Genomic DNA, 17922 nt, shown 5'->3' on the forward strand with positions numbered 1-17922 from the left:
ACAAAGTAGTCTACCATACCCACTGAAGTTATTGGCATATGATCCGGTGTCGAAATCTATCAACCACTTGCTTATTACGGTGGTAGACCCACAGGAATCAATTTCAGGGAGTTCTGGATGATCTTGGATATCCCAACATATCAAAAAAGTAGCCTACCATACCCACTGAAGCTATTGGCATATGATCCGGAGTCGAAACCTATCGACCTCTTGCTTATTACGGTGGTAGACCCGCAGGAATCAATTTCAGGGAGTTCTGGATGATCTTGGATATCCCAACATATCAACAAAGTAGTCTACCATACCCACTGAAGCTATTGGCATATGATCCGGAGTCGAAATCTATCGACCTCTTGCTTGTTACGGCGGTAGACTCACGGACCTAAACTTCTGGAAGTTCTGGATGATCTTGGATATCCCAACATATGAACAAAGTAGTCTACCATACCCACTGAAGTTATTGGCATATGATCCGGTGTCGAAATCTATCAACCACTTGCTTATTACGGTGGTAGACCCGCAGGAATCAATTTCAGGGAGTTCTGGATGATCTTGGATATCCCAACATATCAACAAAGTAGTCTACCATACCCACTGAAGCTATTGGTATATGATCCGGAGTCGAAATCTATCGACCTCTTGCTTGTTACGGCGGTAGACTCACGGACCTAAACTTCTGGAAGTTCTTGATGACCTAGGATATCTGAACAAATCTACAACATCCGGTTCGAACACGGTTGCTGTGTTTGAAAAGGAATTCGTATACGATTCTAGTTAGATTCCGTTTCAGAATTCGAATTGTATTGACTGGGTATCTTGCAACATCAATTTATGTTGCGCGACATTTTTTGGAAGTGTTGGCAATAATTATGAAAATTGACCAGATTTCGGCTTTAGTGGTACCTTAAGCCAGGACGTCATTTCCATCTTCGTAAATATGTCGATTCAGCATGAATTTTAATCGGAAAAATCGTCAAAAAATCACACTGCATCGATTTTCGACGCTCTATCGATTCACCTTGACAGAACTCGTCTATCACCAACCCTCGAATTTTGAGAAAATAAATTCCGTGGAGGTCGAGTGATGTTCGTATGTGGTAAAATTTTGCAAAATTTTGTGTCGCGCCGTTCTCAGCTCCCATATATTCGATTTCGATTCTTCTAAATGCAGATGAAAGCTAGTGTGCTGAACCTGGGCGAGTTGCCACGCAAATTTCGAAATATCCATCAGTTTTCGAATGCGGCCAGACTTTTCAACAAAATACACAGTTTTCAAATGAAAACATGGTCAAATTTTTCATTTTCATATCTTTTATTTATCTCAAAATTGCATTTTTCGAGCCCTACAACCTCCCAAATTTTCATCCAGATTCATAATATGGTTCTGGAGTTAGAGCCGTTTGATTGACCTACCATATGAAAAAAAATCCCTAAAAAAAGGTATAAGCCCACCTGGTGACCTTCGCCAACATTTTTCATTTCTGATTTTATTCAAAATTTCTTGCTACATTCATAGTACTGACCATGAGTGAGCATCTGAAACAAATTCGACATCGATCGGCAATCCTGGTCAATTTTTAGAACGATTTACTTTTTGCCTTTCTTATTATTGCCTTTCTTACTAAAGAAAGGTATAGGTTTTACTTTAAGCCAGGACGTCATTTCCATCTTCGTAAATATGTCGATTCAGCATGAATTTTAATCGGAAAAATCGTCAAAAAATCACACCGCATCGATTTTCGACGCTCTATCGATTCACCTTGACAGAACTCGTCTATCACCAACCCTCGAATTTTGAGAAAATAAATTCCGTGGAGGTCGAGTGATGTTCGTATGTGGTAAAATTTTGCAAAATTTTGTGTCGCGCCGTTCTCAGCTCCCATATATCCGATTTCGATTCTTCTAAATGCAGATGAAAGCTAGTGTGCTGAACCTGGGCGAGTTGCCGCGCAAATTTCGAAATATCCATCTGTTTTCGAATGCGGCCAGACTTTTCAACAAAATACACAGTTTTCAAATGAAAATATGGTCAATTTTTTCATTTTCATATCTTTTATTTATCTCAAAATTGCATTTTTCGAGCCCTACAACCTCCCAAATTTTCATCCAGATTCATAATATGGTTCTGGAGTTAGAGCCGTTTGATTGACCTACCATAAGAAAAAAAATCCCTAAAAAAAGGTAAAAGCCCACCTGGTGACCTTCGCCAACATTTTTCATTTCTGATTTTATTCAAAATTTCTTGCTACATTCATAGTACTGACCATGAGTGAGCATCTGAAACAAATTCGACATCGATCGGCAATCCTGGTCAATTTTTAGAACGATTTACTTTTTGCCTTTCTTACTAAAGAAAGGTATAGGTTTTACTTTAAGCCAGGACGTCATTTCCATCTTCGTAAATATGTCGATTCAGCATGAATTTTAATCGGAAAAATTGTCAAAAAATCACACTGCATCGATTTTCGACGCTTCGTCGCCAAGTCGGCAAGTTGTCAAGTTGTGCTTCGAATACTGGCGCGAGAATGCTGGCGCATATATTTGCTGGCTCGACTTATACTCGTTTGTAGTAGCTTGTCTACCGATGTTTCCTACAACATGTAAGATATCGTAGCTTTTCGGTTTCTTTTGCCTGTTTGTTTTTGCATAACTGTCCAATGTTTATTTAAAAACTTTTGTGACATAGGACATTCATCCGGCTACAATCTATTTGTTTTCCGTGTGCTCCGAAAATCGCCTAAAAGTAGACTTAATTTTTTCGTGATTTCGTAAGTTTATTTAACAGGGTTCATTGGATTCCAATAGGAGCTTTCTAAGCTTTTCATCGTTTATATCGCTTCGCTTCGCTAGGAGACGGTGATTTTAGCGGATTGCAGACTGGATTTCGTCATGTTAAGTGATGATTGTCTAAGCCCAAGTTGCCTAGGAATTGATAACTGGGAAAAGAACCAACTCCACCTGAACCAGATTCTCAACACCATGACAGCCGTCCATTGCCGGCCGCTCCCATCTCCACCGCGCACCAGGGACAAGGAAGAGGATTTGGAAGACGGGAAGTGTTGATGCTCCACTTTTTTCAGAGTATTAAGGGAAAATCTCCACGGTATCCTCAAGTAAGTTTCGCTTGGAGTTGGACGGTTTTTGGGAAGGTAAAGGTCTAGGATACGCTCTAAGCAAGCGTTGCGACCATTGGCATGGTGTGTTTAAGGGCTATAGTTTTATTCTCAAGGCAAGCAATCGGATGCTGCTGTAGAGACAATTCCCGTTTAATTACATTGGATTTTGATTATTACTCTCAAGGCAAACATCTGATGTTGCTGTCGAGACAATTCCCGTTTAGATTTAAATTTTAATCAAACAGTTCAACCCTAGACAGCCGGCTGTGGAAAGCTTGAACTGACCAAAAGAGAATTAAACGCGTCCGTTGTTAATATGTGATTTCATTCTCTCTCATTTTAAAGAAATATGTAGCGAATTTATCGAATATAGAATGCATACAAGACGCGATCTTAAATAGAACAAAATAAAACACAAAAAACGGCCACGCATCTTCGCTCCTTCCACAGAACTAGAAATTAACTATTTTAAAGAAAAACTATGTGAATAATCTAACAGGAAATAAATAATGTTGTAAATGCGCGATTCATGTGATTATGATTCATGTTGAAGGAATCTACCGGTGTTAGAAAAAGGTTCACACATAAACGCACACACACAAACACACGGGCGCGCGCGCACCAAGCGTTAACACGGAACAAACTCACCGGAGTCATGCTTGATTTTTGAAATCCGCTAAGCTTTTCATCGTTTATATCGTTTACAAAGTTTTCAATGCTGGCGACGCCAATGGCTTTCTACCTAAGGTACTCGTGATTGAGTGTGTAGTGGTGCGGTTCAATGCTGTTAATCGTTGAAATCAACGGCGTTCATATCATCGATGTCGTTGATCGTTGATTTGAACGTAATCGTAATCGCAGCCATCGTTGATTTAATCGTCAACGTCAACGGAGTCGTTGATTTAAACGGCGTTGATCAACGCGTTGATTATCGATAATCAACGCGTTGATCAACGGCGTTCTTTTATAATTTTCTAGAGTTTTATGAGGAAAGAACGATTTTTTCATAAATGTTTTGATTGGGAAACATTCTCAAATTGATGTGGCATGGTTTTTCGGGGATCCGTGTGTACCAAGAGGACCGAAATGACCGGATTTTAAACGTAATTTAAGCCCTAGCTAATTGCTGGTCACTTCCATCTCCACTTATGTAAATGACACCGAGGACGGACAGTAGGGAACCCAGGTATGGTCGGATTTTCACCGGAATTATTGTTCCGGCGGGTTCAGTAAGAGTCTTGCGTGGCTAAATATCGACAGAATTTGTTTTTCTATGATACAATACTGCATTGACCACATGATCCATGTTACAGAACCCAGATTAAGATTGGCCAAGATGTCAAACTTCGTGACACACCGGAGTAGCCTACTGTTGGTGATCAACTAGTTTCGATCGAATCCCAAGAGATAAATCTTTCGTGTAGTGCCGGAAACCGATCGCAGTAGGTCATAAATATTTTGTTTACTCATTGATCAATAACAGTAGGCTACTCCGGTCTGTCACGAAGTTTGACATCTTGGCCAATCTTAATCTGGGTTCTGGAACATGGGTCATGTGGTCAATTCAGTATTGTATCATAGAAAAACAAATTCTGTCGATATTTAGCCACGCAAGACTCGTACTGAACCCACCGGAACAATAATTCCGGTGAAAATTCGACCATATCTGGGTTCCCTACTATCCGTCCTCGGTGTCATTTACATAAGAAAATCCTGGTTGGACTTGGGAACAAAAGTGGAGATGGAAGTGACCAGCAATTAGCTAAGGCTTAAATTACGTTTAAAATCCGGTCATTTCGGTCCTCTTGGTACACACGGATCCCCGAAAAAACCATGCCACATCAATTTGAGAATATTTCCCAATCAAAACATTTATGAAAAAATCGTTCTTTCCTCATAAAACTCTAGAAAACTATAAAAAGAACGCCGTTGATCAACGCGTTGATTATCGATAATCAACGCGTTGATCAACGCCGTTTAAATCAACGACTCCGTTGACGTTGACGATTAAATCAACGATGGCTGCGATTACGATTACGTTTAAATCAACGATCAACGACATCGATGACGTTGATTCATCGATTAACAGCATTGGTGCGGTTGTAAAAATAGCTATCTCTGACTCTGTCACATTCGTAGAAGCTGAATGGCTATCTTCCCTGCACCGTGCGGCACACGCGGTTCACTTATACCTCGGTTTTTCTTTGCGCCTACCGCGGTGTGCGTTGTCACTGGCGCATGTGAAGCTTGCTATGCTCGCGTTTGTCATAAACGCTTGTTTGATTAAGAATATGTACGATTAAAAATATTCTTTTGGTGAAAATGGCATTTTTTGTTTCTTTTGGAAATCATATCATTTATAATACTTTGCTTTCATCATAAGACTTTCTTCTTCTTCTAAACAAAGTCAATGTTATGCATTGAATTTAAGAATTTAAGAATTTAAGAATTTAAGAATTTAAGAATGTAAGAATTTAAGAATTTAAGAATTTAAGAATTTAAGAATTTAAGAATTTAAGAATTTAAGAATTTAAGAATTTAAGAATTTAAGAATTTAAGAATTTAAGAATTTAAGAATTTAAGAATTTAAGAATTTAAGAATTTAAGAATTTAAGAATTTAAGAATTTAAGAATTTAAGAATTTAAGAATTTAAGAATTTAAGAATTTAAGAATTTAAGAATTTAAGAATTTAAGAATTTAAGAATTTAAGAATTTAAAATTTAAAATTTAAGAATTTAAGAATTTAAGAATTTAAGAATTTAAGAATTTAAGAATTTAAGAATTTAAGAATTTAAGAATTTAAGAATTTAAGAATTTAAGAATTTAAGAATTTAAGAATTTAAGAATTTAAGAATTTAAGAATTTAAGAATTTAAGAATTTAAGAATTTAAGAATTTAAGAATTTAAGAATTTAAGAATTTAAGAATTTCAAATTTTGTAAATTTAAGAATTCAAGATTTTAAGATTTTTATTTAATCTTAAATTCTTAAATTATTTAATTCTTATTTTTCGTATTTTTTAGGTCAAAAACCCTGCGACCTTTTTCTGTACAGGTCAAATAGTTTGAGAAAATTGATTTTTAGGGGAAAAAGGGGCAAAATGGACCTGTTCCCGTGGTTTCCGGTGGATAGGGTCATCACCATTTATCGGGCTTTTTTACGTATAGAACACTATTTTTGAGGTCAAAAACCCTGCGGCCTTTTCTGTACAGGTCAAATAGCTTGAGAAAATTGATTTTTAGGGGAAAAGGGGCAAAATGGACCTGTTCCCGTGGTCTCCGGTGGATGGGGTCATCACCATTCGATTTATCGGACTTTTTTACGTATAGAACACTATTTTTGAGGTCAAAAAACCTGCGGCCTTTTTCTGTACAGGTCAAATAGTTTGAGAAAATTGATTTTTAGGGGAAAAGGGGCAAAATGGACCTGTTTCCGTGGTCTCCGGTGGATGGGGTCATCACCATTCGATTTATCGGACTTTTTTACGTATAGAACACTTTTTTTGAGGTCAAAAAACCTGCGGCCTTTTTCTGTACAGTTCAAATAGTTTGAGAAAATTGATTTTTAGGGGAAAAAGGGGCAAAATGGACCTGTTCCCGTGGTCTCCGGTTGATGAGGTCATCACCATTCGATTTATCGGACTTTTTTACGTATAGAACACTATTTTTGAGGTCAAAAAACCTGCGGCCTTTTTCTGTACAGGTCAAATAGCTTAAGAAAATTGATTTTTAGGGGAAAAAGGGGCAAAATGGACCTGTTCCCGTGGTCTCCGGTGGATGGGGTCATCACCATTCGATTTATCGGACTTTTTTACGTATAGAACACTATTTTTGAGGTCAAAAAACCTGCGGCCTTTTTCTGTACAGGTCAAATAGTTTGAGAAAATTGATTTTAGGGAAAAAGGGGCAAAATGGACCTGTTCCCGTGGTCTCCGGTGGATGGGGTCATCACCATTCGATTTATCGGACTTTTTACGTATAGAACACTATTTTTGAGGTCAAAACCTGCGGCCTTTTTCTGTACAGGTCAAATAGTTTGAGAAAATTGATTTTTAGGGGAAAAAGGGGCAAAATGGACCTGTTCCCGTGGTCTCCGGTGGATGGGGTCATCACCATTCGATTTATCGGACTTTTTTACGTATAGAACACTATTTTTGAGGTCAAAAAACCTGCGGCCTTTTTCTGTACAGGTCAAATAGTTTGAGAAAATTGATTTTTAGGGGAAAAAGGGGCAAAATGGACCTGTTCCCGTGGTCTCCGGTGGATGGGGTCATCACCATTTGATTTATCAGGCTTTTTTACGTATAGAACACTATTTTTGAGGTCAAAAAACCTGCGGCCTTTCTCGTAATCAATTTCATGGGATTAGCACCGGGTTTGGCCCCACTGGCATTGAAACCCACTGCATTGAAAGAAGTTCTACCATCGTTATATTCTTTAGTAAGAAAGGCTCTATCTCACCCAGGTGGGATTAAATCGGGTTTTTTTGCATTAAGTTGTTCAATTACTGTTAAAAAGCATCAACACAATTTTTTTTAACTGTTGTTATAAAACATGTAAAGTTTGACTAATGTTTTAAAAAATTACATTTCATTTATCTAAAAAAATAAAATAAAAAAGGATATTACAAATTTCTCGTTAATTCCTTAAAAATAGAAACCGAGCAAAATTTTCACCAAATTTTAAGCTTAAATTTGTATTATGTTGTATAAAATTAAGTGTTGTATTCACTTACCATGACTGTGAAATCATCCGATAAGTCATCATCATCTACAACGGTCTCAGGACACATAATTTTCCAAAGTGAACATTTTGCTGCAAATAGACATTTGGAATTTATTAGTAATTTAATACAAAATTCTTAATTTCGGCTATAAACTGAAAAAAGGAACGTAAACAAATGTAATTATAATGAGGAAAGAAGAAATATCAATAATGCTACTTACCAAGCTTGCATTAATTTAACAATTACTTTTGGCAACACACTTTCACTGCATTTGATTTAATTTGTACAACGTACTCCGAATTCTGAAACAGTAGTTTATGCAACAAGTTGCAAAAAGAGGATTTTTTCAGCACGAGTCGTACATTTATCCAACGAGGTTCACCGAGTTGGATAAATACGACGAGTGCTGAAAAACTCAAGTTTTGCAACGAGTTCCATACAACATTTTTTGCAATTCCAAAAACCACCCATTGAGTGAAATTTTAAGTCAAATTTTCATGTATTTGTCAATAAATCGTTTAAATCAAAACAATGTTGAAAAGTGTTACTTTTCGAAACAAGTGCTGAAAAGTTCAACTTTTCAGCACCCATTTAAGTGCTGAAAAGTAGAACTTTTCAGCATTTATTTTGAAAAGTGTTGCTATTCGATTCTGTTTTTTTTTGGTACAGAAAAGTAGGCTATTTCGTCGTCCAAGAATGACAGGAAAAGTAAGTAGTTTCACGACGGAATTGCAAAAAAAAATTTGAGTTTAACTTACCAGTTTATTGAGCAGTCGTATTGCAACAAAACTTTCAAGATAATAATTATCTTCTTTTATATATTTTATATATTTTTATTTTTTGATATTTTACTTCATCTCTATTTTTTATGTTGTCATGTGTACGCATTTCTATGTATTCTAGGGTATTTGTCCCTATTTTGGGCCTACTAAGAAGAACGCACTTTTAATTTGATGTATTCTCAAAGGCTGCTATTGGCAGCCTAGTTTGTTATACATGAATAAGTTGGTTTTTTAATGCTTAAGCTCGTACATTATCAACATTTTAATAAAAATACCTTATATCGGTGTAAAAGCACGAAAAACTAAAACACTTTTTGACCCTATTTTGGGGATATTGCTCCTAGCATACGACCTTGTTTGTGCATATTTTCGTTCTACCTTCTGATTGGTTGAAATCTCGAAGCACGTGGCGAACTTTTTTGACGTACGGTTCAGCCCCAGCTTGTACAGTACAGTCGCACAAATTCGGTCGACAAATATGCTAAATCATTGTGATGTTTTAAGCCACAAATAAACATTAGAATGATTGATTTCACTTGCATTACGTGCATAATTAGCTTGGACATGATTTATATCATTCTTTACTAGTTTTAAACATAATTAAACAATTGTTGCGTAGCCAAACAACAAGCTCGTAATATGCAAGAAAGACTGTAAAATTGGAGAAGCGCACACACACTGGCACATTGTGTAGAATTGTCAAATGTACCCAAAATATATCCATTTCTCTCCGATATGGACGAAGCAACTTTAATCAGTTCTTTTATTGATTTGGTGGAAGTTTAGTGATTGTTTTTGCAACGGGATTGTGCAACTCACCAATAAAAACATATTGCCGGTGGTTGGAGAATCGGGGGACGGCTCTCATTCATATGCTGAGCGATGAAAACCGTGACGCTGAGTGCCAAGAAGCGGTAAGCAAAAGTGGTGAAAATTTTGGACCTAATGGGCAAGTTGCAATTTGTTAAAAATAATGTGAAGAGTGATATATTTTTTGCATTATTTCTAATTTAAGAGGAAAAAGTGTACTATTCTTGCCCACCAAAATGAAGATTATGACAGCACGAATCATTCTCAAGTGGCAGATCCCTGCCAGATTTGGTGAAATGCTCAATTTCGTTGAATTAAGTTTGGTAGACCGAAAATAGGTACTAGGCCCAAAATAGGGACAAATACCCTATGTCCTCATGGTGAAGGTCGTCCTCTTGCTCTTCATAGTTTATCACCTGCAAAGAAACCATCAACAAACCTACTCACCAATTCCACCTCCCCAGTTGCGACACTTTGATTTGTCACTTCAACATTAGCCAAATAGTGTAATTTTCACCTTTCACATCCTCTCACTTCATAATTAACAACACAAACTCAACCAATCGACCGCTCTCGTTCGGATCCAGACTTCAAATGACAGACGTAAACAAACCCAATAACAAGTTCATCTTTTAAATATTCAACCAATTGTTAATTATATTCAACAGAAAAAAATCTTGATTTTTCTAAAACCAAAGCTAACAGTCGAGCACGTTCATTCGAGTTCGGGAAATCTGTTAGCTTTTTGCCTTTAGCATTTTCAACAAACAGGTTATTGAATTAATACTGAATTTTGGTTAATTTATCTGAAAATTGGCTGTGACAAGTACGTTTTTGTTAAAATTTACGAAAGTAAAATCAACAATTTTAATTGTTAAAATTTCTGGGCACAGTCTCTCCGTGTAGCAGTTTTCTTATGAACACCCTGCTTTCAAAGCATTTATTTTTATGAAGCAAGTATTTGCAAAATATTGAAGTTCCAGCTTAAAAAAAAATGTGACTAAATAATAAATTATAATGTGATACCGTCATCAGGGGTGACATTGGGTCTGGGGGTGAGTTTGAGTCATACAAAAATGCAGAAATTTGTATGACCCAATCTCACCCCAGACCCAATGTCATCCCTGATGACGGTACTTCTAAATAATAGTAACCAAACAATTTTAGAAAAGATGATTTAATTTAATTGTGTATATTTCGAATTAATATTATGCAATCATAAAAAAAACCTAGCGTGACGACACAGTCTCGCAAACCCCCTCCCCTTCGTCACATCTTGTCACATCTACGGTAACCCCCTCCCACCCTAAGAGCGTACGTACTTTATGGATGACGCTAAATTAAAGAAATGACTTGAAATTATGGAAAGATTTTGACAAAGAACTTTGTCCTAAAGGCTCTATTCTGGTGAGGTGTCAATCCAGAAAAACAAAAAATGTCGCGCGTTACGAAAATGTTGCATGCTTGGTACTGCGGAAGGGGTCAGCAACGAATGAAGTGTGGCAACAATGGTGCAACATTCTCGCGTGACAGTTCCAAGAAAGCAGGAGACGAGGCAAAATTTGAACCATGTTGCCACATTTCATGCGGACTATATAAGCTAACAGATAGCCTCTGAATAATTTTAGTTTTGACTGAAATCCGTCAGAGACGGATCGACGGTGGTAATTTTATTGCTCATACACACATACACACATTGAAAGACACAGGTTGTGCACCAACTTGGAAGGAATTCTTTTCTAAAGAACATTGTTAGAACGGTCACTCGGAAACCAGAATGATTCAAGGCAATGGGGTTGGGACCAAACTGGTGGTAGGATATTGGCCACACCCGGAGTGGCCATGGCCCTGAGGGAAGGTACTACCGGGGAACATTTATTGAACCATACGACTTGGGGCAATATGGGTATCAAAATTCATGGTTTTTGATACTGGTGTTGAAAATGGCCATTTTGACAGGATTGGCCACACCCGGAGTGGCCCTGAGGGAAGGTTCTACCGGGGACACATTTATCGAACCATACGACTTGGGGCAATATGGGTGTCAAAATTCATGGTTTTTGATACTGGTGATGAAAATGGCCATTTTGATAGGATTGGCCACACCCGGAGTGGCCATGGCCCTGAGGGAAGGTTCTACCGGGGGGACATTTATTGAACCATACGACTTGGGGCAATATGGGTATCAAAATTCATGGTTTTTGATACTGGTGATGAAAATGGCCATTTTGACAGGATTGGCCACACCCGGAGTGGCCATGGCCCTGAGGGAAGGTTCTACCGGGGGACATTTATCGAACCATACGACTTGGGGCAATATGGGTATCAAAATTCATGGTTTTTGATACTGGTGATGAAAATGGCCATTTTGACAGGATTGGCCACACCCGGAGTGGCCATGGCCCTGAGGGAAGGTTCTACCGGGGGGACATTTATCGAACCATACGACTTGGGGCAATATGGGTATCAAAATTCATGGTTTTTGTTACTGGTGATGAAAATGGCCATTTTGACAGGATTGGCCACACCCGGAGTGGCCATGGCCCTGAGGGAAGGTTCTACCGGGGGACATTTATCGAATCATACGACTTTGGGCAATATGGGTATCAAAATTCATGGTTTTTGATACTGGTAATGAAAATGGCCATTTTGACAGGATTGGCCACACCCTGAGTGGCCATGGCCCTGAGAGAAGGTTCTACCGGGGGACATTTATTGAACCATACGACTTGGGGCAATATGGGTATCAAAATTCATGGTTTTTGATACTGGTGATGAAAATGGCCATTTTGACAGGATTGGCCACACCCGTAGTGGCCATGGCCCTGAGGGAAGGTTCTACCGGGGACACATTTATCGAACCATACGACTTGGGGCAATATGGGTGTCAAAATGCATGGTTTTTGATACTGGTGATGAAAATGGCCATTTTGACAGGATTGGCCACCCCCGGAGTGGCCATGGCCCTGATGGAAGGTTTTACCGGGGGGACATTTATCAAACCATACGACTTGGGGCAATATGGGTATCAAAATTCATGGTTTTTGATACTGGTGATAAAAATGGCCATTTTGAAAGGATTGGCCGCACCCGGAGTGGCCATGGCCCTGAGAGAAGGTTCTACCGGTGCCATTGATTGAATAAATTTAATTAGAATTAATTATTCAGGATTAACCCAGTCCCAGTCGGCCTGGGTTCGATCCCAGACGGTCCCGATGGCATTTTTCGAGACGAGATTTGTCTGATCACGCCTTCCGTCGGAAGGGAAGTAAATGTTGGTCCCGGACTAACCTAAAAAAAGGTTAGGTCGTTAGCTCAGTCCAGGTGTAGGAGTCGTCTCCCTGGGTCCTGCCCCGGTGGAGTCGCTGGTAGGCAGTTGGACTCACATTCCAAAGGTCGTCAGTTCGAATCCCGGGGTGCATGGAAGCTAAGGTGTAAAAGAGGTTTGCAATTGCCTCAACAATCAAGCCTTCGAACACCTAGTTTCGAGTAGGAATCTCGCAATCGAGAACGCCAAGGCAATGCTGTAGAGCGAATAATTTGATTTGATTTTTTTGATTATTCAGGATTAAATAAATAGGCAAAGAATTAAAAAATATAAATAAAAATAGCATGATTTTTAGAGTTTTGTACAAAGTTTTTTGTCATATTGGTCATGTAGAACATAACCACCTGCACCTTTTTAAGTCAGGATGCCACATTTTGGTATCATTTTGGTATTGAAGTGTTTCAACAAACTTCTTCGAAACTATGGGAAATTTTCCTTGTTGAGAGAGTGTCTTGGAATATGCTAGACACATCTCATAACAAAGAAAATGAAACTGCGTGGAAGTAATCCTCAGGAAGGCTTATCGGCGTAAGATTGTCGGGATCGGAAAAGACGGTTCAGTGGAAAGCAGAATTAAGAAACAGTTGCCAGAAACTGGGGTCATTATGCGCAATTGAAAACTTTAGACGCAATTTTCTCAGTATACATGCGATTAAATTTTGAATTAAACGTCACAATCGTGTTCCCCAGACGATTTTACACGAGGGAGATAACACTCCCGAGATGAGCTCGCGATTCAACTGCGATGACCTTCGATGAACGCGATTTGCCACGATTGCCAAGAATGAGCGCGATTTCATCGCGATGTATACAAAACGCGCGATGTCAGCTGTACACTGCTCGAATGAGTTTGACAGCAACCAAATGACAGGTCTTGCTGAAATTCGATTCGAGCAGAGGTAGAGTAAAACAAAACAAAATAATCACGTGGGAAAAGTTGCTGTTGGAGGACAAATTTTCTACCGGCTTCCCAAGCATGGGTAAATAACAAGGGAAATGCGTAATAATACCTTCCTCTGGTATCAATCCCAAATTTTGGTATTCCTGGACCCTTTAAAATTGGTCTTAAGGATTATGCAAGAGCAAAATGTGGTATCATACCAATTTAAGGTATTGTTTTGATATTGCAAAATTGCAGAATTTTCCAATGGTCGAACACCACATTTTGGTATTCTTTTGGTATTACAGTATTTTATCAAATTCCTCTGAAACTATGGGAAAATGTTGACCAATTTTGACAAAATAATTAATTTTGCGCTAAAATGATGTCTCAAAGCGAATGCTTTCATTGAAAACCGGAAATTTCAAACTTGATTTAAACATTTTTTATATAACCCCTAAGGCCGATGCAAATATTTAAAAAAGTTTTTGTCCCTCGGCCCTGGCCGAGGTCAAGGGGGGGCAAAAAAATAAAAAAATATAAAAATTAAAATAACAAGCCATAGTCTTCACATTTAAATGAAAAAAGTGTTTTAAAATGCATTTTAAACTAGTTCAGTTGTTTTGCAATCATTAGTTTTCAAAATCTAAGATCTGACAAAAACAAAAATTGTATCAAAAAAAAAGATTTTGCATCGAAAATTTTCAAAAATATTTAAAATTTTTAATAAACCCAAACATGCTAAAAATGATTTTAAACGCAGGAGAATGTATTTTAATTTGATTTCAGCTGGTTGCACTTGAATTTTCATTGATATTTTGAAGTTTATTGTAAAAATATTTTTTTGCCCCCGATTTTTCGGGCCAATTTTGAAGGGGGGGGGGGGGGGTGACAAAAACTTTTAAAAATATTTGTACCAGCCTAAAGAAATGACTAGAAATTGTGAAAAAAATTCTAAGTCAGGTTGGCACATTTTGGTATTATTCTGGTATTAAAGTGTTTTATCAAATTCCTTTGAAACTATGGGAAAATTTTGACCAATTTTGACAAAATAATTAATGTTGCGCTAAAATGATGTCGCAAAGCGAATGCTTTCATTGAAAACCGGAAGTTTCAAACTTGATTTTAAACATTTTTGATATACCGAGCCACGAAGCCCAGTGGTAACGCTTCCGCCTTGTAAGCGGTAGATCGGGGTTCAAATCCCGGCTCGGACCAACACAACTGGTGATCTTTTCCCTTCTGGATTCGATTGCTTTGTAAAGGGAAGGTAGTGTATCGTCACAAACTGGACCTTATCAAGACACCTTAGGAAGACAACCTATGGAATGTTAACATTACACGGAGAGGGGATCGATCGCCAAACCAGCGACCGAATTTTGCTGGGTTGGTTTTGCTGATATCAGCGAAATTTTTCTCTAAACCAGCGAAATTTTTCGCTGAAAAAGGTGGCTGCGCGAAATCAAATCCAGCAACTTGGTTTCGCTGGTTTGTTATTTCCGAAACGGTTTCTTTTCCAGCGAAAGTTTTCGCTGGTTTGATACACATCCTTCCAACAGCCGTCATAAATGACTTTCTTTTAATTCTGCTTCCGTTACTGCGAAATCTTTTCTGACGATTGTTCCATCCGTAAACCTCCGTCAACCGGAACGGAACTTTAAGATTTTTAGGTAGGTAACCGGTCACGCGCTGGAAAAAAACAACATTTGTTCAAAACTGTGTCTTTGAGATTGAGCGGGATACACTGAAGGTTAATTGAAAAAAAAAACAAAAATAATAAAAAATGGAATTTCATTTCATTTTGCCACACCACAAACATTAAATTCCCACCGAATCTGCCATCACTGGTCGCCACTGTCATCCGTCGTCTCGCCGCTCGCGGGCCGCGTAAACGTCAAACGTCGTCGTCGTCGTCGTCGGAATTTCGTAGCATTGCTCCATCTCATCGCTAATTGTTTTTCTTTTTGGTGCGCGCACCCGCGATTCCCTGTTTGTTTTTCCGTTTTTAATCCGTGGCCACGCCACCAAAGGTGAGTTTAGCCGGGGTCCGGTGGCAGTTTCTCGCGGGGCTATTGTTTTAATGTGGAATTTCTCTTCTAGCTGCCGTGTGGTGTTGTGGGTTGGCGTTCGAAGTGCCAAAAGGTTGTGCGTTGCGGAGGTGGACGGAGTGGCCATTTGGCGGCGGTTTGTAAACAAAGCGGTTGGGCGCAATTTGTCCGCGCTGGTTGGGATTCGGGCCCGCTGCAGTTGTCACAATGACGGATTCCTTCTTCGGGTTCGACACGCATCTTCCGCTGGAGGATGACGGAGGCGGGGAATTGGGGGCGGTCCGGACGATTCGGAGGAGGAGTACGATGCGCTGAACGATGAGACGTTTGGGCAGGCACGGGAGGGGGACTGGGAGGAGCTGCACGAGGATCCGGTCCGGTCTGGTTGGATCAGCGGGAGGGTGGGGATGGCGATTCGGGGTCGGATTCGGACTTGGATATGAACTTTTCCAGCGTTCGGATTGACAACTTGGAGCTGGACGATGATAACGAGTCGGAGGCGAGGTTGCAGCTGGATCCGAGCCTGTGGACGATGCCGAGCAAGCCGGAGACGCCGCGGCCGCAGTTGCCACATCCGGCGATGCAGCAGCACCATCCGCAGAGTTCGTTGATGGCGGCGATGCAGCACCAGCAGCACCATCAGAGGATAGGCGGGGGACCAGGTAAGGGTGAGGAGATTTTGTGAGAAGGGAGTTTGTTATCATTTGGCTTGTTTTAGGTGGCCCCTTTGTCGGTCTTCCCCCCCAACTTCCCGCTGCTGAATCCGGCTCAGATGCGCATCTGTTCGGTGGAGGAGATCGAGCAGAACATGATCAAGCAGCAGGCGCAGCACTCGATGCCGCCGGAGGTTCCCCAGCAGCTGCCGCCGTTTCATCTTCCGGGCATGGGACTGCCTCGTCCGCCGCCCGGATTTCCCGGCATGATGAATCACCAGCCGCCGTTGACGTTTCCGGTGAACTTTCCGCCGCCGTTGAACATGGTTCCCCCGTTGGTTCAGGAGATTCAGCAAAACCATCCGATGCTGAACCAGCACCGTCACCCCAGCAACAGGGTCAGAATCGCTACCAGCAGCAGCACAATAATCGGCAGAATTACCACCAGAACCAGCAGCAGATGCAGCACCGTGCCAAGCTGAACCGGTCGGGCGAGTACGACGAGTACGCGAACCTGATGAGCGAACGGGACAAGCAGTGGCTGCTGGCCTTTGTACTTAACGCCCAATACCCACCTTATGCCAAACCCATGTGGACGTTCATCCATAAGCATGCGTATGGCCTGGTTTTTGACAACGATACAAAATACGCCTGCGTTGTAAGCCTCCTTGCATATTTATCTAAACCTCCCGCTAAGTAATTTCTATCGTATTGTATTTATTGTGAAGATTGTGAATTATTTATTTATTTTTAATGTGTAAATTGATGCTTTGAATGAATATATTGTCCTATAATTTGATCTATTGATTGAGTTTTTATTTAATAAGTAAAGAAAGTTAAGCAATAACTCTACTTAAAGTTCTCAAGGTTCAATATATGTAATAAGATTTTTTGTAGTTTAAATCATTTTTAAACGTAGACGGAATAAATGCTCCTAATGAGTTCAATTTCTTTGATTTATTTAAATCACCATTGAATGATTGATCAAATTCTCCGCCTGGTTCGGCCAGAATCCTGTTAGAAGGGTAGAACATTTCTTCTAGAATGCTGTTAGAATATACAGCTCTGTAAAAACTCCGCAAGAATCCTACAAGAACTTCGTTACTGGGTAACTGCACACCAAATATTTGCACATTGAAAATGATACCTTCTATCCCCCGCTCGCCAAACCGGTTTGTGTCTCGACTGAGTGCTTTCGACCACTTTAGAACAGTTTCAAAGGTTTCAAACTACCCGCTGAGAAAATCTGTGCACTTTGTTTGATAAATTTTTACAACTTTCACAATTGATGCAAAATCTATGCAAAAATATTTTAACACCATTAGAGAAACGTTGTTTTTTTTAAGTAACGCAAAAAAAAATGGAAAAATTGTAAAAATGTTGAATGAAGCGTGCGACCCTCCCGTTACGTAATAAAATAACGCTCCTAGGCGTGTTGAAGTTTCTGCTCGATTCAAAAATCAACTCAATTTTGGGTGGGCATCATTCGAGCAGTTGATCTCTGTAATGGTACCCAATTTTGATTAGAAGCTGCGTGTTGTCGATCTGTCACAGAAAGCGTTTTCACAGTTGTCAATTAA

The 17922-nt window shown here is 39.5% G+C and overlaps 1 protein-coding gene across 1 annotated transcript; it reads left to right on the plus strand.

Annotated features, from left to right (window-relative positions):
* Nucleotides 1-9505: 9505 nt before the first annotated feature.
* LOC119769126 lies at nucleotides 9506-17181 on the plus strand. The gene is given in 4 exon segments (XM_038261025.1): nucleotides 9506-9537; nucleotides 15952-16069; nucleotides 16072-16351; nucleotides 16408-17181. Coding segments are annotated over 4 exon segments (1065 nt in total). The 3' UTR covers nucleotides 17043-17181.
* The last annotated feature ends 741 nt before the right edge of the window (nucleotides 17182-17922 follow it).

Source organism: Culex quinquefasciatus, chromosome 3 (genome assembly GCF_015732765.1).
Source record: "Culex quinquefasciatus strain JHB chromosome 3, VPISU_Cqui_1.0_pri_paternal, whole genome shotgun sequence".
NCBI lineage: Eukaryota > Metazoa > Arthropoda > Insecta > Diptera > Culicidae > Culex > Culex quinquefasciatus.